The 21983-nt window shown below is 47.0% G+C and overlaps 1 protein-coding gene across 1 annotated transcript; it reads right to left on the reverse strand.

Moving 5' to 3' along the window:
- Window positions 1–6680: 6680 nt before the first annotated feature.
- LOC144821803 (uncharacterized) lies at window positions 6681–11956 on the reverse strand. Its single transcript, XM_078678978.1, has 2 exons — window positions 11579–11956; window positions 6681–8016 (listed from the first exon to the last, which is right to left on the reverse strand). The coding sequence occupies exons 1-2, from the start codon at window positions 11847–11849 to the stop codon at window positions 7367–7369; spliced, it is 921 nt and encodes a 306-aa protein (XP_078535104.1). The 5' UTR covers window positions 11850–11956; the 3' UTR covers window positions 6681–7366.
- Between the last annotated feature and the right edge of the window lie 10027 nt (window positions 11957–21983).

Raw genomic sequence — 21983 nt, forward strand, 5'->3', positions numbered from 1 at the left:
TGAAGATCTCACTCACCATCCTCTGGAACACACTGGCTGCTGACACTAAGCCGAAAGGAAGGCGGGTGAATTGGAAAATACCCTCCGTAGTTATAAAGGCAGTGAGTTCCTTGGATGACTCATGTAGTCTCACCTGGTGGTATGCACTCTTCAAGTCAAGCTTAGAAAAAAACTTAGCTCCTTGAAGAGTGGACACCATTTCACCTATATTGGGTAAAGGGAAAGTGTCAGCAACTACACACTTGTTTAGAGACCTGAGGTCCACACAGAACCTCAGTTTGCCATCCGATTTTTTACAAATCACAACAGGCGAAACCCAAGCCGAAGCCTCAACTGGCTCAATCACACCACTCTGCAGCATTTCATCGATAAGAGCTTTCACTTCATCCCTTATGGATAGAGGTACCCTCCTCAACTTGTGTTGAACAGGAATACTGTTCTTATTTAGTCTGATGAAATGAGAGTATCCTTTAAGTTCACCCAGTTCATCGTTGAAAACAACTTTAAATTCTTCAAGAATACTGTCAACGCTCTCATCCTCTATGACCATAATTTGGTTTTTCGCCCTGGGGTTAATGATGATATACAGGTCGTATTGGTGTACCCATCCCAAAATGGGCGGACCATCCAGCGAAACATACACACGACCAAAAGTAGACCTCTTCTCAAACACAATGCCAGAGTCAAAGTACCCTATTATGTCAATCTTTCCTCCTTGGAAACCAGTAGGATTGATGTCACTTTGAGCAAGATCTTTGTCCTTCCAAATACCTAAGAATAAATCCTGAGGGATGATCGTGTAACGAGAACCAGTGTCTACCATCAAGTAAACCTGGTGTTTATCTATGAGGAAAAGAGCCTTGGGTCTGTTTTGACGCCTTTCTTCATTGACAGCAACATCATCATTGACTACCAGAAGTTTGTCCCTCTCACTTGCACCCTCATGTAGGTAGTCTTGCACAACAGCTACTCTTTGTCTTGTCTTGGCTCTGCACATTTTTGAGAAATGTCCCAAACGGCCACACTTGAGGCACTCTTTGTTCGCAGCAAAACAAAACCTTGCTTTAGAGGAGTGACTATAACTACCACACCTAGAACATTGCCTAGTGTTGGAACCATCCTTTCTTTGGAAAATTTTTGATTTGTTTTTAACAACGGCAATGGATTCTTCTTCACAATGGCCACACTCTGGACTGGACTTTTTGACAGAGACTTCAGATACATCTTGCTGTGAAGAGCTATTTTTATGAGAGTCAATTACTCTAATACAATTCTCTGTCTCTTCTATGACTTTTGCCAACTCGATGGCTGTTTTCAGTGAGGGGTTCTTAGCAGCCCATAGCCTTTCTTTAATTTTCTTGTTGGTACACTGGACCATTAGTTGGTCTCTTATGAGATCATCGTTCATGGCTCCAAATTTACATTTGATAGATAGCTCCCTTAGACGAGCTACAAAATCATCAATAGATTCTGCCTCTTTTTGGTGTTGTGTATAAAATTTATAACGATACATCACCAGATTCTCTTCTTTAGAAAATCTTACCTCTAGCCTAGCAATGGCTTCTTTGTACTCATCGGGCATAGCTTGCCCATTCGCTTGTAGTGCTATTGGCAAGAAACGGAAAACTCTCTGACCTTCTTTGCCCAATGAGCTAAGCAGATTGGCTTTCTTCCGCTTTGCAGAAAATTCCTGCCCATCTAATGCTTCCAGGTAATTGTCAAATATTATGAACCAATCTTCCCACGGAATTTGTGGATTTCCAGCATCAGGTAGGAAAGGAGGTGGAAGAATAACATTTATAGAAGTATTCATTTGTTGTGCCATAATGAACACACAAAACTCAGATTGCAAGAAAAATAGATGTATGACTCCGCACAAAAATCTCCTTGTAAAAGAATCTGAAGACTGGCTTTACTTCAACTCAAATTAGATTAATATTTTACTTTGACATACTCTCTCAGCTTCTTGTGAAATCAGAGTCTCAGGACTTCGTTTTGTTTCTGAACAGTAAGAATAAATAAAACGAAGCTTTGGGGAAAATACAGTAGTTAGAAAAAAATATATATATATGCCTGACCTTAATCCAAGTGTAGGTTGAAAAACGAGGCTTGGAGCTCAGCGCGAAGAGATTCTGTGAGGCAAAGCGCTGATACTCCTTTCTGCACTTGCAATGACGAACATAAAATGGACTCGCATGAAAGAGAGGCTTGAATTCGGATGAAAACGAGGCTTGGGGCTCAGCGCGAACAGTCACTGTGACGCGCAGCCCTTTCTTCTCGCATGTGACGTGCAGACCTTTCTCCTTTCGCGCTGGGAAACAGAAGTGAATGACGCGCGAGAAAGAATGATGCAGGCGTAGGGAGAGTGCGGGCCTCGCTTCAAACGAAGAATCCTACTCACAGTTCGTTGGTCCTTCGGTGAATGTCAGGTAAATTCCCCAGATTTGAAGAAAATAGATTTCTTCTCCTTCTTGGACTTCTGATACTAATCGCATTTAGTGGGTTGTTAAGCGATGGCTGCTGCTGTTTGTCAATTTTCCCAAACGGCAAAAACGTCTTCTTGTCTTCAAAGAATTCAGCTCACTCTCCTTTTACCTCCTGGCCAGCACACGCCTTCACCAACGTCGCCAAAATGTGGTAAAAGAATTCAGGAGCACAACTGTAGATTAAATAGGTAATTTAATCTGAGCACAAACAGCAGTCTGCCAAACGCTTGCTGGCCAGGCACAAACTGACTCTGTAGGATTCCAGATGAGTCAGAGCCACCTAAGTTCTAGAATGGGGAATGGGGAAAGGAAGGCAGGGACCATAGGGCTGGATAAACAAGGAAACTGGATACAACATGATTCTTGTAGAAAAGGACTTGGTGATCTAACTGCCTGCATTTTAACACTGTCTAATCAAAGCTAGAAATGTTTAGAAAAATCCAAAATAATGAAATAAACTGTGCGAAATATAAACAATGCCTAATAAATTTTAACAAAGAAAACAGCAAAAGCTAATTCAATAATAATTTCTTTCCTTTGTTAGTCACTTTATATCATGCCAGTCACTGTTGATACTGCCACACATACTTTCTTTGCATATTCCTTTGAAGAGTGCCAATCAATGCTGACACTTCGATTGAGTAAAAGCAAATGATGCAAAACTCAAACAGAAGATGGTGTTGTTCCTTTAAATCAAAACCAGATGAGACGACTTCAGCTCCACCAGGAAGTATGGCCAATGACCAGGAAATAACTCCACCATCGAGAGCTTCCACATCAGCAGATTAACCAAACTTCCAGCGATACACTGAATGGCTAAGTCAAACCTTGTGTTTTTAGTCCTGCACACAACAAATCCAGACTGAATATGCCTGAATATGTCCAAGGCTATGCAACAGAAGCTCTGTGCCCCCTTATCTCTAAGGCCGGGTGCTTGTGTTGTGCCGACAAACGTGAGCAAACATGAATCCTCACGTTCCACAAAGGAGAGTGCTCACGTTGCACCAAGGCTTGTAGCTCATGGCAATGCGATTCTTTGAGGCAGGCACAGTTCAGCGCTCACAAACTTGTGGGGCTGAGCATGCATGGACAATTACTGCAAAACAATACAAGCCGTGAAATTTAGGTTAATCCAAATAATCATTCGTTCTTAAAGGTATGCAGTTTACTGCTGTTGAATGCGCATACAGGTTCTGCAGCTTCGCAATACAATCAGAGGACCTCTTTCACAAACACACAACAGTACCTTGAAAGCAAAGCTGTAAGTCCAAAAGACCAACTCGAACAACCCTTCGCCAATCTGTAATAAATGCTGTCCGGCTGGAGAAGTTGTTGAAATCATGTTTATTAAAAAAAAAAAAAAAGAGCAGAACCATAAGTATAAGTGTAAACGGCCCAGAGACCCACATTCAAATGATTAAACATCCACATTCTCTTAAAGAACATTACCTGAGCCAATAGGAAAACCCCCATTGTTACATCACAGCAACATGTAAAGAAAACCCAAGTCACAGAATCCTTGTTATGTTGCTTTAGGAAAGGCTGTATACTGTTTTACCAGTTGTGGGTTTGTACTTATTTGTTATTTCATGACTGTATACTGATTGTTGCTTTGTGGCAAAGCTTGTGCTCAATACAGAAGGCCTGAGTTTTTTATGGTGGCAACTCAATAATAAAGTCTATAGGCCTGATTGACTCAATGAGAAAAGGTATGTCAGACGCAAGAGGTATGATCTGCTTTTATGAAAAGTTGTGACAGAAGAAGTAAGCCTGACTTATTTATTGTGAAAAGCAGATATTTAATGGTGGAGTGTTATCACACTACGTTAAAGCCTGTAGATAGGTGCTGTTTACATGAATTCTCATAGATTCCTATTATGGGCTGTCTTTCTGTTGTTGGTTACCTTTTTGACAAAGCTGTGGAGGTAGAAGCTTTGCACTACGAGAATCCTTATTCTGCCTACTTATTGGGGTTGGACATTGGTTTACAATCTCTAATTTTGTACATTTGTCTAATTTTCAGACTGTATACTTAATAGTTACCTTTCAGGAATGCGTTTTCTTTATATAGTAGGCCTGAGCTGATCATGGTAAAGAGTCAGTGTCAAAAAGGGTTTAGTTCTGATAGGTTCATTAGGCAAAGTTATGTCAGATGACATAGGTGCAATCTGTTTAATATAAAAGAAATACAACAAAGGCACTAGCCCGGCATTATTTATTGTGAAAAATGAATGCTAAAACCAATAGGCCTGATGGATTGTTTTACAACGTGTTAATGCCTGTAAACCTGGCATAGAATCTAACAGATTACTGTATGTATGCAAACATATTAGTGTTGGTTACGTCCTTTTACAAACCCTGGAGAGGGAAGATTTACATTGTGAAACTCCTTGACAATCCCTCTTAGGAGAACCTGGCGGGTATAGTTGTTTTCCTGGCCCTTGTAATAAAAAATACAACTGTACATATAAATATATACATGCATACATAGAGGTTTTTTGGTTGAGTCCTCTCATGTCTGTTGTCTGTTCCAGTTTCATTCACATTCTGCTTCTCAACATGATAGTATATTGTATGGGGTAGTGGTATAGCCCATTTCTGTTATTGGATCTAGTACCCTGTGTGAAACAGCACATCCAAACGAAAACAAGTGTGCTTCTGTGTGCATGCTAGTGGAAAGTCCTTTAGTTTTCCATTATTCCTTCCCAGACAGTCATACTAGTCTGCTTGCTTGCCGCATATTTTATCTGCCATGTGCTGCTTCCTTAGCAGCTACCTTTTCTAAAGTGGTTGGAAACATGTGAATTGTGTTATCCGAGGCATATAATCAATTTTCTCTTCCAAGATGACCACCATATTTATAAGCATTACGATGTTCACCTTGGATCAGTACAACAGTGATACACTGTTCACTTTACCATTCGAAGATGGCTGCTCAGTGCAATGTTTACTGAGTGACTGTTTTGGAATGGTATTGTGTATAGTTTATTGTCTTTTTTTGCTCCAGTTGCTTCTAAATATGGGTGTAATGCTGGAGCTTTACTACAACGATACATTATGTACAATGTCATTACAGTGTGGCCATTTACTAGTGTCTTTAATTTTCTTGGTATTGCAAACATATGCCTACCATATTTAAGTGAAGGAATTTTTTTTATCTACTTCTCTTCTTATAATTTATCTTAATATTCTTATTGAGTTTGTGTCTGTTTTAAATCACATGGGTAAGTGGGTGAATGCAAGATTGAGTCAAAAGGTGGATGAGTGAATGAATAATATGCGTGTATGTTGACTTAATGGGTGCTTAAACTCAACAGAGACTGAAGAGGCCAAACCTTTTGGTATTGGCAAGGCTTGTTGGTTACTGTTCTTTATTTTCTTTATATATTCCCAATCATATTTTTAACTCGGCTACTTTGGATTTCCTACATAACCCCAAAAAAATTAGTTGTGCTTATTATCTCTTTTGTTCATTTGTTCTTCATTCTTGTGTTGTCATATAAGCTTCATTTAAATGATTGACAGCTGTTCTAGCTGCAGTTTCATTTACACTTTTGTGCTGTTTTACCTTGTTTTGTTTCAGGTTGGGCGGTAAACTCCGCTCTGCCGGTGGAGTTCACAGAGTTCTGGAAAAACTCCACCAACTGCTGGTTGGTGAAGTTTTATCCTTGCACGCTTTCCATCGTTGGAGAAAATCGAGCCCTAGGACGTGCCCCGGTGCGATTTCTCCATTAGGCAGTCATGACAGGTTGCGACTGCTCGCATTAAGAAAGCTGCTGCTCATGGTGAGAAAGTAGAAAATCAACTTGAGTGGCAGGAAGAAGTAGTGCCCTCTGGGGCGCCGCATATTGCCGTTTTGCTGATTTTACAGCACGGGACAAGCTTCCGGTGCTACACAACAACATGAGCAGAGCGAAGTACAGGAATGATGTTGCTGGTGGAACTCTACGAGTGCCACCCACCCCTAGTTTACACAAAAGTGATATGGAATATTTTAAGTGAAAGATATAAAGATGACTAAATGTTTCTATTTTCATGTGACTAGGTATGCCATCGCGCAAGAAAACATTGTCCACACCTTCTTTTAGGAGCAAGAAAGGCCACTTTTATTTTAGGACAGGTGCATCATCAATATCATAAACATATTCATTATTTATTTATTATTTACATAATTCAACTCTACAGTGAGCCTACGAAACCTAAATCCCAAAACCCCGAACAAACTCCTGCCTACTAACCCTAGCCTACCCAACGCTACCCTTCAGGATGGCCAACCCGCTCCAGGCTGCCCACCCCCACTAACAAAAACCCGCCTACAAAAGAACAAAGGCACCCATCCTAACAGTGGCAAACCTACCTAAACTAAAACAGTGCCTAGAGCACCGCAAAAGAACAAACCCAGAAATAAAGAAAGAAAAAGAAAAAAGAGGGAGGGTGGGTGGGGCAAAACAACCTCCCTACACGCCTCCCGCCACGCAGTTGCTAATCCCCGCCTGACTTCCCCTTTTCAACCCTCTGCTAATCAGCCCCCCACCTGTTGATGTTCCTCGCGCGAACCTGCCCAGGGAGAGACCGGCTCGCGCCTGGCTCTCCCTGGGTCCCCCCTCGCGCAAGAAAACATTGTCCACACCTTCTTTTAGGAGCAAGAAAGGCCACTTTTATTTTAGGACAGGTGCATCATCAATATCATAAACATATTCATTATTTATTTATTATTTACATAATTCAACTCTACAGTGAGCCTACGAAACCTAAATCCCAAAACCCCGAACAAACTCCTGCCTACTAACCCTAGCCTACCCAACGCTACCCTTCAGGATGGCCAACCCGCTCCAGGCTGCCCACCCCCACTAACAAAAACCCGCCACCCAGGAAAACCTTTAGCGTTTTCCTGCCCCACCTAAAGGAAAGGAAGGAGCACACCACAACTGTACTTGAAGAACCTTGCTAATCAAGTCCCTGAGTTCAAGGAGGTAAAAAGAGAGGCCCAAAGCTGAGAGATGCACACCGTCCTCACAAAATAAATGATGTTCAGATACTTGTAAATGATAATGGTTCAAACTGTATATCCCCCAATGTTGACAAAAAAGGCGCATTGTCCTGTTCACTTTCCGTCTAGCCTTTTCCAGGGCAGAATGGGTCCGTGCCCCACGCCAGTGCAAACGGGGCACAAACTCAGTCCATATGAGCATGGTGCTCTCCCATGTGGTTCGGATGATTTCCAGGTCCTGCTTCATTAATTTTAACAAGGTCAGCCCAGAGAGAGAAACCAAGTCATTCTCTCCCAAATGTAGCACCAGGAGATCCGGAGGGCCCCCCAAACACTGCGAAACCAAAGCAGCCAAGGCGGGAAAAAGCCCACCCCAGCGCATTCCCCCTGTTCCATGCCATGAGACTTCATGTGTCATACTGTTCAGGCCAAGTGATCTCCCACAAAGCTGGCTGGCAGCGGCTAAAGCTGCTCGTTTAATAAAAGAGTGCCCCAGTATCCACACCCTTCTTTTGCATCCGGCGACTGATAGCCAGGGACCTAGGAGAGAAAGAAATGTTAGACCAGCCAAAAATGCACTATTTCCTCACATACTTTTCACAACACTTGGAACGCCAACGACCAATGCGTCGGATCTGGGACCAGTCCCACCCCAGGCGGGCGGCCTCCGTCGCCGCACCAATTCTGAAGGAATGGGTACCAAACTGAACAGGGTCCTTCCCCAAACGCAACAAGACCTTACGTAATACAGCCAACAATTGAGATGCCACTATGGGACTACCATCCGCATGACAAAATATGGACCCCTGTAGAAAATGCGGAGAGGACACAAACCCTTGCCATTCCCCAACCGGGCAACATGCAGAGACCCCACTCCTACCAAGGAACACCCACTTACCCCTCCCCATCTGGTCGGTTTTGGATGCCCGCAGCCAAAGTCGCACTCTGTCACTTTCCAACACCACCTCACCGCTGGTCATACCTACCCTGCCCCGCAACCCCAGCAACTCTGATGCCCGAAATGCCCCAAAGAACAACCACACAAAACACAAACGAAATTTGGCACACTCAAAAGCATCATGACAACACACCTCCAGTTCCGGCAACATCAACTGGAGCAATTCAAACGTCACGGGCTGCCGGAGCTGCTGACCCCCAGCCCGGAGCCTGGCCAAACCTTTCAACAATTTACAAACCAACACCCCCCCAACCGGATCCCTCCCCCACCAAAGCTGTCCATAAAAAGAAACCCCAGCCAATTTACCCGAAATGGTAGTGGGCGCCAGGCCTTTGTCCGCCAGATGTAAAACAAACTGCAAGATGCATTGTTCATCAGAACAACCAGCCCTGAACGGCCCCATCGAAACCTTGCAAAACTGCAGAAACTCAGACCAGGCTTTCACATAACCCCGCCTGGTGGATTCAGCCACAGAATTTTCCACCAAGTGGTGAACCCTCAATCCCCCAGGTCCCATACGTACTGTGGGATCGGTGTTGGTGCCAGGTCCGCCCCAGGAGCTAACTTGCGGAACTCGGACCACTGAAAGCGAGACAAAGAGTCAGCGATGCAATTAGAAGTACCAGGAACATGCCGCGCTTTAAAGACAATATTCAGTTGCAGACACCGCAGCATGAAAGCGCGCAGGAGCCGCAAAACCCGCAAATCGCGAGCCTTTTGGTGATTGACAAGGTGTACTACAGCCAAATTGTCCACGTGAAACAAGACGGAACGATTCTGAAACTCATCCCCCCATAGGTGCAAAGCAACCAGCAGCGGGAAGAGCTCCAGAAACGCAATGCTGCGACCCTGATCCTTCCAGTGCGCCGGCCAGCCGGCCGCGCACCATCGACCTTCCCAAAATATTCCGAATCCGTGAGCCCCTGACGCATCAGTGAACAACTGTACTTGCCACACCATGTCCTCATCCGCAAAAAACAAGGACACGCCATTAAAGTCTTGCAGAAAACGAAGCCAGACAGTCAAATCGGCACGCACAGCGGTGGTAATGCGCACCCTATGATGGGGAAGGCTTGCTCCGGACATGGACAGACCCAGACGTCTGCAGAACGTCCTGCCCGCCCGAACAACCCGGCAAGCAAAATTGAGATAACCCAACAACTTCTGAACAGTTTTCAAAACCACTTTCCGCTCCCCCAACACCAGATGTATGAAAGCAGACATTTCCTTCACTTTAGCCACAGGCAGTCTCGCCACCATAGACAGAGTATCAATTTCGATCCCCAAAAAAGTCAGGGACGTACAGGGACCCTCTGTCTTGTCCGGCGCCAAGGGGACACCCAATTCCTCCGCTAGAGCCTGAAAGATGTTCAAAGCCGACTGACACTGCCCAGAGCAACCCTCCCCAATGAAAAGAAAATCATCAAGGTAATGACAGACCAACGCGTGGCCACTGACAAAAGTGAATCGCCACTGCAGGAAGGTACTGAAGGTTTCAAACAGGGAGCATGACACTGAACAGCCCATGGGCAACACCCGATCCACGTAGAAACTACCATCAAAATGCATTCCTAACAGACTGAAATCCCAAGGATGAATGGGCAATAGCCGGAAAGCCGACTGAATGTCGCTCTTCGCCAGCAAAGCCCCAACACCAGCCGTGCGCACGAGCCGTAAGGCATCGTCCACCGAAGCATAAGTGACAGTTGAGTCAGCTGGATCAATAAAGTCATTGATTGAGGAACCCTCGGGCCAGGACAGGTGATGAATAAGACGAAACTCCCCTTCCGCCTTCTTGGGCACCACGCCCAGGGGTGATACAATCAAGTCAGGCAGGGGACAATGCACAAAAGGACCAGCAATCCTACCAGCCGCAAGCTCTGCATCCAGTTTCTTCCGCACCACATGTGGACTCTCCTTCGCAGACTTCAAATTATCCGACCACCTGCCCACCCTGGGTCCCTGATACCCAATCCGAAACCCAATTTTGAAGCCCCAAGACAAAATCTTAGCGGCCTCAAAATCCGGATAATCCACCAGCCAGAGGTCGAGAACCTCCTGCCTAATAGGAGTAGGGGCCCTTGTAAACAGACTGATGGTGCTGCCCCCTGCCCCCAGAACCCCGTCCCTGATCACCCCATCTCTGGCCGGGAAAACACTGGGTGAGGGCGTGCTTCCCTCCACACTGTGAACACTCATGTTTATACCTGCAAGCGGGTCTGTTACAGGAACCTCTGTTAAAATGCCAGCAAGTGCCAGAAGCGGCTGATTGACCTCTGCCCCAAACCCCCGCCCCAGACTGAGCGGGGCGAGCTGAAAAGGGCCGATAAAACACAGGTTGCCCGCTAGCTGTGTGGGTCGTAGCAGGAGGGTTTGCCGATGCCATCCATTGCAACCATAACTCAGAGTCAACCGCACCCCACGAACGCTCAGGAAAAGCGGCCATGCGCGCCCTAAATTCGTCATCGTAGGACAACCAAGCAAAGCCTCCAAAATAACTGTGAGCCTTGCGGATGACATCTGCATATTTAAACATGTCTATCGCTTTCTCAGGATGACGTTGACAATAAACGCTGGCATAAATGAGAAAGGCCGAAGTCCAATTCTCTATGGACTTCGGAACGCGAGGCCTCCGAGCCAATTCTAATTCCTCCTCTTTCGACCCTTCTTTTGCCTGGACATCCCTGTGGAGAAGACGAAAAACATCTACAAAAGCCCCAGACCAGATCAGATTCTTTGTTTTTTCAGATAAATGGGACCCCAAGGGCATCCCCACCCCAGAATAAGGCAACTTTTTCGGTAGGATACTATCCTCCGTTACCCGAGTGGCATCCACCCCGCCATCCCCCGATATAGAAACTTCTTTTGCAACTTGCACAGTAGAAACATTTGAAATTACGGGCCGCTCAAGCCTCGGTGCCAGAGCGACTCGCTCAACCACAACCCCATCACCCGTACCACAGGATCTTGTACTCTTAACCGGGAGACTCTCCCTAGGTTGCACATTTGAAATTACGGGCCGCTCAAGCCTCGGTGCCAGAGCGACTCGCTCAACCACAACCCCATCACCCATACCAACAGATCTTGTACACTTAACCGGGAGACTCTCCCTAGGTTGCCACACTGACCACCACCCATCCTTACCTCTTGGTAACTGCTCCGACTGCTGGGCGACGGCCCCACGATCCCGCTGAGAAGGTCCAGACCACACTGCCCCTCGTACACCTGCAGGGTCCGCTCTAGACTCCTGCAAAACACGAGAAACAGTGGGTTGCCCCAACCCACCCCCCTGGGCCCGTGCTGCCAAAAGCCCAACATCTTTGTCCCTCAATTCCCCCTCTTCCAACTCATCATCATGAAAACTCCCACCGAAAGCTGCATCAGAAAATTCAACTTGATTACTTCCACTGGGCATAGCCCCATCACCAATACCCCCATCATAAAACTGCCAATCAATGGTCTGAAAGCTTTGTGGACAGAAAACTGTAGAAGAGGTATCCGCTCCAGATAGCCCCCCTGAAAGCCCACCACTGGAAACAGCCGTGGGGACAGTTCCCGGGCCCGTAGAAACTGCCAACAGCCGCCCAGCCGAAGGCGCAGATTGAAAACTGCTGCCGCTCAAGCCAGACGATGAAGGGTGCGCGACAACATGGTCCCTGAAAGCTGAACCGCAATTTTCCCCCAAGGGACGGCCCACCGACGCCAGACCATGGACACCTCCCGACCCAGTCGAATGACCCCCCAAGTGGCCACTTGGCCGCCCCCTGGGGACCGGGAACAAGGCTTGCCCCGGGTACTGGGGCGCCCCCTCGTTGAACAAACCCCTCATACCAGGAGCCGGGGGCGTGGGGATGGCAGCCCGAGGGCCAGGCAAACCGGCTGCCACAGCCGCAGTGGCCGGGGGGGGCAGCAATCTAGAGACAGTGCCCATTGGAACCACAGCAGGGGCAGGAGTGGGGACCACAGGAGGGGTTGGAGCCGGCAATGCAGCAGTGAGTGGCCCAGCACCGGCGTCACCCGTGTGCGGGGAGCCAACATCGCGGGGGGGGGCAGGGCCAGGCCCCAGCATGGCAGGAGAGAGCATAAAGCACTGGCCATTAAGCCACAGGAGTGGGGAAACCCCCCCCGGAGAATTGGGCACCGTAACGGCAGGGACTACAGGCATACCGGCAGGGGGAGGGGTCGGCGCGTGCCCCAGGGAGTCCAGGCTCCGCCCCCGCTTCGGTTTAGGGCCCGCCTGCAGCCTCCCCGTCTTCCCCGAGACCAAGCCGCCTGAACGCGGAGCTTGACGGCCCGCAGAACGCCCCCGCCTCCCCCCGGGCGCCCCGCGGGAACCAGCACCAAGTAACTGGAATTCACATACCTGCTGGGGGGCGCCCGGGTCACCCGGCGGGGGCTCCACTGCAGCGACCGGCAAAACGAGCATGTGCCCGTCCGCAGGCGTGGCCGCCTCGCCGTCTTCCTCCTCCTCCGGGCCCGGGGTTAAACAAGCGTCCACGGCCCTGGAAACGCCCTCGGAAGCCTTGCGAGGTGGGCGGGCCAGTCCGACCCACGCCTCCGCTGGGACACCCGGCCGCAGCAGGTCCTCGCGCCCGGCATCGCAGAGGAACCGCACGGCCCTCCTGACCTCCTCCACGTCCTCCATGTGGTCAGAGAAAACCCAGGTACGACAAATACACGCCGCAAAACAACCTCCCTACACGCCTCCCGCCACGCAGTTGCTAATCCCCGCCTGACTTCCCCTTTTCAACCCTCTGCTAATCAGCCCCCCACCTGTTGATGTTCCTCGCGCGAACCTGCCCAGGGAGAGACCGGCTCGCGCCTGGCTCTCCCTGGGTCCCCCCTTTTAGAGATTGAATTTACTGTATTGTTGTGGTGATGTTTCACGCGTAACACATGCATTTTTCCAAGGAAAAATATCAGTTTTTTAGGCAAGGAGGAGTCACAAATTTGTCACAGAAAGTAGCTTCCCATTTAGGGGCAGAGTTTTTGTGTCACAATCATGACTCACAAAAAAAGGGGCAGCCTCTCACATTTTTGGTCTAACAATCTATATTTCCTATACTTGAAAATTATATAATCTTTTCCTGTACACCTCCTAAAAGTATGAAGGTGTTGGGAAATTTTTCACTTCCGGTTTGCGTACCTTTTTTGCATTTAATGCCACCAATTGTAAGTGCTTGCTTAAGGTGTGAAAAATATTGAGACTATTTACCATATTACCAGTGGCTAAACTCTTTCTCCTCCAAGGGGAATGACCAGGGTCCCACTCCGAATCTTAAACATAGTGTGCGGAAAATCTGGTCTTCTTTTAAAATCTTCTTTTATTTTATTTTTATTAGACACTTAGTCAGAAACGTAACAATCCTTGTACTCTAAGGGGCAGATTTATGTTGGACTTGCGCCACGTTTACGATGCCGTTGCGTCACGCAACGGCGCGGAAACGTGGCGCATCCCTGCGACCTATTTACAACGTGACGCATCTAGGCAGATGCGTCACGTTGTAAAGCCCTGTGCCACATGAAACCTGCGTCAGGTTTCATGTGGGCGTTCTGTCGCAGGGTGGGCGTTCCCTCGTAGGAAAGCCCCGTAAAACTGACGCAGTGAAATCTATAACATTTCACTGAGTCAGTATTACGACGCTGCTGGGTCAAATCCTTACGCCTTCTTGAAGCAGGCGTAAGGAGTGACGCACCACGTTATGTATGGGTGGCCTCTGTACATTGCAGGAGTTGCGTCGCACTTGCGACGCTACTCCAGCAATGCGCCGCCCGTACACCACAAGATACGTCAATCATCTGCCCTTCCTTGCACCATGGTGCGCCGCATTGTAAATGCGGCGCATCTGTGGTGCCGCAAGGAGGGAATTGCGTGACGCATCAGTTCTGGCGCATCCCTGCTGATTAGCAGAGATGCGCCAGTACTCATAAATCTGCCCCAAAGTACTCAGTCATCATGACGTTTTGAAATTTTGAGATAACAGTACATTCTGCATTTTCAATGAATATTAAAATATACATCTTTCAAATATTGGTGTATAGTACTAATTCAGGAAACACAATGATAGAGGTTGATCATTCCATATTATACAAATAATAGCACATACCACTTAGATTTAATTAATAGAGCACAGATATTGCCTTGGGGTGGCTGCATTTCTGAGCCTGAACATGGTTGTGAATAATGTCACATGTATCAGTGGTATCACTACAGAAGATTTGATCCCTAGTATTGTCGGTCAGATCCGCGCTGCGGCGCCATTCCCTTGCATTGACATCTGCGTCACCTATATAGGTGCCACCTCAGCACGCTGATATCAGTTCTTTTCTTTCCACACCAGTGCTGATCTGAAATAAAAAACTACCCCTCTCTCAGTTCTTGAGAGGATTTTTGGGACATTTTGTAGATGCTTTTTGAGGTTTTTCCTCCTGGTATCTCGAGGATGTCATTCAGGAAAACAGCTTTAAAACCCTGTAGCCCCTGTCACTGCACCATGTCAGTGGCAGACCCATACCTTGTTTGTTTGTGGTATCTGGATCTTGACCATGACTTCAAGTTGTGCTCCGATAGCTGTGCCATGGTGTTGATGACTTTGAGGGAGCGTTCTCTGAAGCTCCCAGTGATACAGCAAGCAACTCCACTGAACTTCACTTAGGTCGAGAGGAAGGTTCAGGGACCATTTCAGGAGTCCTCTTTGCCCCACTTGAAAGCATCAGGGCAATCAAGTAAGAGTCACAAACAAAATACAAGAAGTCAAAGCATCCATCTTCCGACGCGACGAAGGAGCATCAGAGTTCAAAGCCTGGTTCCTTGGACCTGTGCCTGGGCTGACTCTGTGCCTCCCTAGCTTGCCAGGAACAGAAGCGCCCTCCTCCCATATTAAAGTGTTTTATGAGGTCATGCATCTCATATTTGAGTGTACCGACCCTTCCCGTGTGCCTTTGTGCAGGGTCAGAGGGGGCCCCATCTGGTCCTGCTCGGCGGCTCAGACCCGAATCCGATGGTCCCCCATGGATCTGGTCATTGATTCAGACCGGTGCTGGGCATACCACTCTGACCTTCACTGACGTAATGCAGAGGGTACCTATCATGCCCCCCCTCAGTTAGTGTGCTCATATCAGTATCTCAGAATGTGTGGGTACATTCTCCTCCGGTACGTCAGCCATGTTGGTGAAGGTGGGTGCAACAGTGTAGCAGGATGGCAGAGGATCTTGCTTGGACAACTCAGAACAAACATAAAATGGCTACCTGCACTTCCTGTATTGAAAGGGGCTGGGAGTGCTCTCTCTGCTGATGAAGCACAAAATCCCGAAACACACTGTGGGCCTGAGTCACAAATGGCTCCCACAATCGGAATACTCGTACTGGTGATTCTGCCCTGAGTGCAATGATTCCCCCGCGACTGAGGGCTTCCACCACGAGTGCGCAGGACCTTTGTAAATCTGGCCCTATGTGTCTAGTAATAAACAGCACTATCAGCACCACATTTGGTGAAAGACTACAGTCACCTTAGGTGGAAGCACATCTGGTGAACTGCTTGTACCATAATGCAAATGGGCAGACTATGCTTGAATGTGATGTAGTATATTTCTAAACCCTCTTCCCTTCCCACAATGAAGTTTCTGACCTTTTTAAACAATTTAATTGCACTTGAACTACTGCAATTGCAATTGAACTACTCTCTAACATCAACCTGGTTCAACAACTCACCGCCCCCACCCACATCAAGGGCCACATCCTGGACCAAATTTGGTCTTATAACATGGAACTCTAGCCACCTATCATCTCTCCCTGTATATTGTCCGATCACCATCTGATTGAATTCACAGCCACCTTTCGTGGCAGGGCAAAGGCCCTTAAGGTAGAAGGAGGCCTGACTAGAAAGTGGAGAGCACTTGATACCCAGGAGTTCATTAACACACTAGCTAGCTCCATCCCCACCATCAATTCTAACTTCAATGTTGACTCCATGTAGTGTAGTGTAGTTCCTATTATCCCAATAGGCTCTGCGCATTGGAATAATACCTTCAATAGTATAGGCCTAGACCAGACGTTAACTAGGTCTTCTACTGTCGATATTAGACTTAAAGTTTTGGGTTTGCCAGCTAGCTCAGAGTTCACTAGAAACTTTCTCGAATAGGCAAGGAGGAGTTGAACCTCCCTGGATAGACAAGAAGGGATTTAGTTTCTGACAACCATAGAACATGACAACTTTGCTCTCCCCTAATCAAGAGTGTATCTCTAGAGTCGTGTGAAAACAAAAGACAACTTATTTTACTCAGTCAGTACGTGCATTCTTAGTTTCACCAGATTGTAGAGAAAAGGAAGAGACGGGCGTGTTCAATAAAAGATGTTATTTATTGATCAGTCTCTTTTCTCATACAAGAGAAATGAATCGATATTATCGCAATACTTATGGTTAAGTAAAGTGCATACAATAAAAGCAGAATTATGAAATAATACTGTAAAAACATTTATATGGTTTCTAAGCCATATGGTGGTTTAAAATGGATAAAATAGATACATACATATATACATTTGACTAATCGTACTCAACTGGTGCTTCTAACTACGCCTACCCCGGTGTACCTGACCTAAGCCTAATACGTGGGCGGGAATAGAAAGTAGCAGTTTAAGTTAAGTTTGTTTTGCCAAGTGACTGACTCAAGAATTCTCTGCAAGGGGTTATTCAGTTCTGTACCTGGAATCTAGGATGGTTGAGGGATGGTATCTCTCGTCTTTGGTCTCGATATTCCAGGCTGCCTGCAAGGGCTGCTTGGAAGCGCCGGAGCTGGATTTCTCGGCAGGAGAAAGGCAGCGTGTGCTTTTCAGCGCGTCAGGAAGGCGGGGCTGCGCCAGCGGGGTCTGCTCTGTGCTGGGCTTCGGCAAGTCTGGCTGCTCCGATCTCGTCACCACCGCGTGTGTTTGCTTAAGGCAATATCGGTAATATTTATACCTGTAAGGTGCCGAGATTGACGTAAGGATGGACATAGATACGTCAATAAGAATGTCATACGAACTGGTCGTTAGCACATTCTTTTGCTGAAGTTCTCGGTGAAATCAAAACAATGGCCGCAGGGTTTTTCCCAGGTTGTCATAGGTTTGATTTGTTTTGAGAACTCCGTATGCCTTATCAGGGGCTGGAGGAATATTGCTTGCTTAATTAGATGGCAAGCGTTATGACCTAATCAGATAACGCGTTCCTGTGCCGTGGTGTGGCTTAATCAGATAACGGTTTCTGCATCATGGGATGGCTGCTAGTTAATTTGTTAACCAGAACAGGGTCAGGAATAGGGGGATCGATACAGAACCTATAGGAATACATCACAGGAGAAAGAGATCACGGATTGGCTATTGGTGGCTAGCGATGTCCATGCTCCGCTCATCAAATTCTCTTGGGCCAGATATTCTGAAGCCCATAAATGGTTCACTAAGGGACTATAAGAAAGTTATATTGGCTGCCAAGGCCTAGTATTTCTCCACCAGGATTCTCACTGCCCCTAATAAATCCTTGAAATTTTTAGGAACAAACTCAGCAGCGATGACAGAACTTCTCCCTGTCAGGTCCCCACGCAAAAGCAGTGTAACTCACTGAACAACTTCTTTGTGGAAAAAATTGAAACCACCAGGGTCAGTATTCCCATTACTTATCAGGTGAAGCCTCTGGACAACAATCCCAACAACCCCTCGACTATGAATAATTTCACAGATCTATGTCCTGACACCTTACTGGAGTTAATGTCCCGAGTTAAGACGGGCTCTCCTAAGGATTGCTGTCCTCCTTCTGTCTTAAAGGATACCTTTGCGGCTCTACCTCAGAGTATTCTTCCTCTCCTCAATGAATCTCTAAGGAAGGGAGAAGTACCTAGAGCCTTCAAAAATGCCACATTAGTCCCACTCCTTAAAAAACCCAGAGCTGACCCCTCAAACCTATCAAACTATCGCCCTATTTACCTCCTCCCATTCTTCGCTAAAAGTTTGGAGGCCCACGTGGCTAGGTGCCTCTCTAATTTTATTGAAGAAACGGACTACTTGGAGCCTAACCAAACCGGTTTTCGGCCGGCTCATTCTAGGGAGTCAGTTATCCTGGCGGTGATGGATACCTTGAGGGCCAATGCTGACTTAGGGATCCCGCAAGCACTTGTGCTTGTGGATTTGTCGGCAGCGTTCAACACGGTCGACCATATCACCTTGTTGAACCGTGTCGAACAAGCTGGTATACGGGACGCTGCCTTTAAGTGGATAAAGTCCTTTCTCACGGACAGAACTCAAGCAGTGCGTCTTGGGAATTATACTGCCCCATATCTGTCCACGTCCTGTGGGGTCCCACAGGGTTCCTCCCTCTCCCCACGATTGTTCAACCTCTACATCAGGCATCTGATTCACTCCCTTAAAGCCAGGGGAACCACTGTCTTCAATTATGCTGACGACCTTCAGCTTGTTTTCTCGCTGGAGTCTCCCAATGCTGCTGCTGAATTCCAATCCACAATGCGTCACATCCAGCACTGGATGGATATGAATCAATTGAAACTTAACCCTGTCAAGACAGAACTGGTGCTGCCTGGGAAGAGCTCCACGTGTTGGGGATCTCATTTTTGGCCAGGCGAATTAGGCCCACCCCCAGTACCTTCCCTATCAATAAAGAGTCTTGGAGTGACAATAGACTCCGACCTCACTCTGAGAGGACAGGTGGGCGTCGTGGTTTCTTCCAGCCTTTTCCAACTGCACAAAATAAGGAAAATCTCACACTTGCTAGCCCATCCAGCTCTGTTTCAAGTGATTATTGCTCTGGTATTTTCACGCCTGGACTTCTCTAACTTCCTGTATACTGGCCTCCCTCAGGGCCTGCTCCACCGCCTCCAAATGGTCCAGAATCAGGCGGCGAGACTGATCTATAAACAACCGAAATGGCAAACTTCACTGGCTGCCCATAGTACATCGGCCCGCCTTTAAGACAGGCTGCATATTCTTCAAAACACTGCACTGTACGAGTCCAAAATTTCTTAATAGTCGGATCACCAAATATGCCCCCATACGTAACCTCTGATCTGCCCACCTCCATCTTTTTACCACCCCTACCATCAAATTAAAAAGGCAGGGTGGATGCAGGTTCTCTTATTTGGCACCCAGGGTCTGGAACTCACTTCCACTCCCAGTCAGGAACTGCAACAACTTACTGGGCTTCAGAAAGGCCTTGAAGACATGGCTTTTCATGCAACCCTATTAACCTGGTCTCCCGCATCAACATTCATCCGATTAGCGCCATGAAACCTTCGGTGACCGTGCGCTTTTTATAAATTCTTCCTAACATAACATAACATAACATAACTTTCTGCCTATAAACCTTTGGTTCAAGTCCATTTTTGGAGTCTTCACCATGAGTGCATGCAGCCTGTATGCGGAGCAGAGACTTCGTACGCGAAGTGAAGACTCTGCATATGGGCCAGAGACTCAGAAGTTGGTCCGGAACCCAACAATATCATACAGGAGATGACAAACAGGAAATAAACAGCAGGAAGTCCATAACAGGTAGCCGATGGCAGCCATTCTGCAGTCATTCTGAGCCATTCTCATCTGCTAACAAGAACAACAGCTGAGCATTGCAGCGTGCCACTGATTTTGACAAGACATTGCAGCGTGCTGCAGTGCAGTGGCTGCTTACCATCGGGGGGGTCACAATGGGTAAGAAGTGCTGGGAGGACCTGCAACGCTGGGCCGGATTAAGGCCTAGTAGCAATTGGGCCTGTCCGCCCAGCCACACGTACATTGGCCTTGCCTAAGTCTACTGTACTGAAGGGTCCTGAAAACAGCATGTCCGACCATCCATGCTCAGCTGGAGGAGCATGAGCAGCAGAGATCTGGCAAGTGCATGAACTGCTGTATGTGTCAGGTAATATGATGTGAGTAGTGAACGTGATGTTAATTCATCTTTATTTGTCATCTTTCGCCTGATGTGCAAATTGGTTACTGTATTTATGAGGTCTATGTTTCCTTAGATCAATTTTAAGGCTGATTTATGAGGGCATTCTGGGACTTGTAGTGTAGTAAACCGAACTTTGCCAGAGTTGCATTTTAATCAAGAAATGCATGTGCAAAACCATGACTAGTCTACAAAAGACCTCATAAATGTTGCATCCAATGGAGAAGGAAGGCCTTTCACAATGTCTAGTGTTGGTATGTGAGCAGTTTATGTGTTGGATGCTGTCTCATCCATGCTCTTTGCTCTTTGCACGTATTTGTTTTTACATTGAATAACATATTTTGAGATAAGGAGATTAAGGCTGTCTTTGTGATACTTTCTTTACTCAAATTGATACCTACATCTTCAATGAAGTGGCACATATGTCATTCAGAATTACTAGGTCAAAGTCCTGACTATGCACATGTGGTTACCAGTACACAGCATACCCAAAGCAGTCCTGACCTGCTAAATGAGGCACTTGCCATGTACACTGTCTAATGCTCCCTAAGGATACTCCAATCTTTAAATTTACACCTTTGACTAGGTCAATTCCAAGGCCTTGTTTTCATTTGTACACCCTATGTTGCAGCTATGTAGGGATTCTGTATGCTACACAACGGAGGACATTTGACATAAAGTGTATGACTGTCTAGACTGCACATTGCAGGACCAGTGGCGGCTCCTCCGCTAAGGCGTAGGAGCAATGCCCACTGCTTTGCAGCAGTGAAAGGAAAATTTAAATAAAAACTCAAGGTTATTATCAATTTATTTTGTCCTGCTGTGGCAGCTTTGCAGGGCGGGGCAGGCTGCTCTGATGACAGTTTGTAAGTGTGCATGAATGTTTGGCTGGCCGTCTCGGGCTGGCATATCATTCAAGCACATTTTGCACGTTCTCCACCCAGGCTGCATTACAGCCTGGGTGGAAAACATGCCCAGTTACCCATTCCTTGGCTGAGTGCCGAACCACGGCGCTCAGACCAATCACAACGCCACATTGCAGCATTGTGATTGGCTAAGGGTACCCTGGATGTGCTTCCTGTTCCAGCACTGCAGAGGGATGGGGAGGAGAGAAGGAGGAGAGACATGGCAGTAAGGTTTTTTTCTCTTATTATTTTAGATCCCCCCGCCCTGCCACCCACCAATCCATGCTGACCGCCACTGTACAGGACAATCCTGGATCCAATTGTAGGTGTGGATATATCAATCCTGACTATGTTCTATGCTCAAATGGGAAATCCTACATTGGCAGATAACCATGTTTCAATTTCAAGAACCTCACATCACACTAATGCAGAAGGTGAGGGTTAGTAAATACTGAAGAGGATACAGAGCAAACTTGCAACAGATGTCAGTGTGTGTATAATATCAGGATAATACTTTCAATCCAGGTGTGACTAGTCTTCTTCATTATAGACAATATTGCAGCAATTAGGTATGTACTTGTTAGACGGGGACCCGGAGGGTCGGCCGAGTACTGGGGGAGAGGCCTCCGATGAGGGCCGTCTCCGGCGATCGTACAGACAAGTCACTCCTCCCCCCAAAGATAGACACCACACCAGGATGAGATCAACACTCTTTATATAGGG

The sequence above is a fragment of the Lissotriton helveticus genome, chromosome 2_2, assembly GCF_964261635.1.
Source record: "Lissotriton helveticus chromosome 2_2, aLisHel1.1, whole genome shotgun sequence".
NCBI lineage: Eukaryota > Metazoa > Chordata > Amphibia > Caudata > Salamandridae > Lissotriton > Lissotriton helveticus.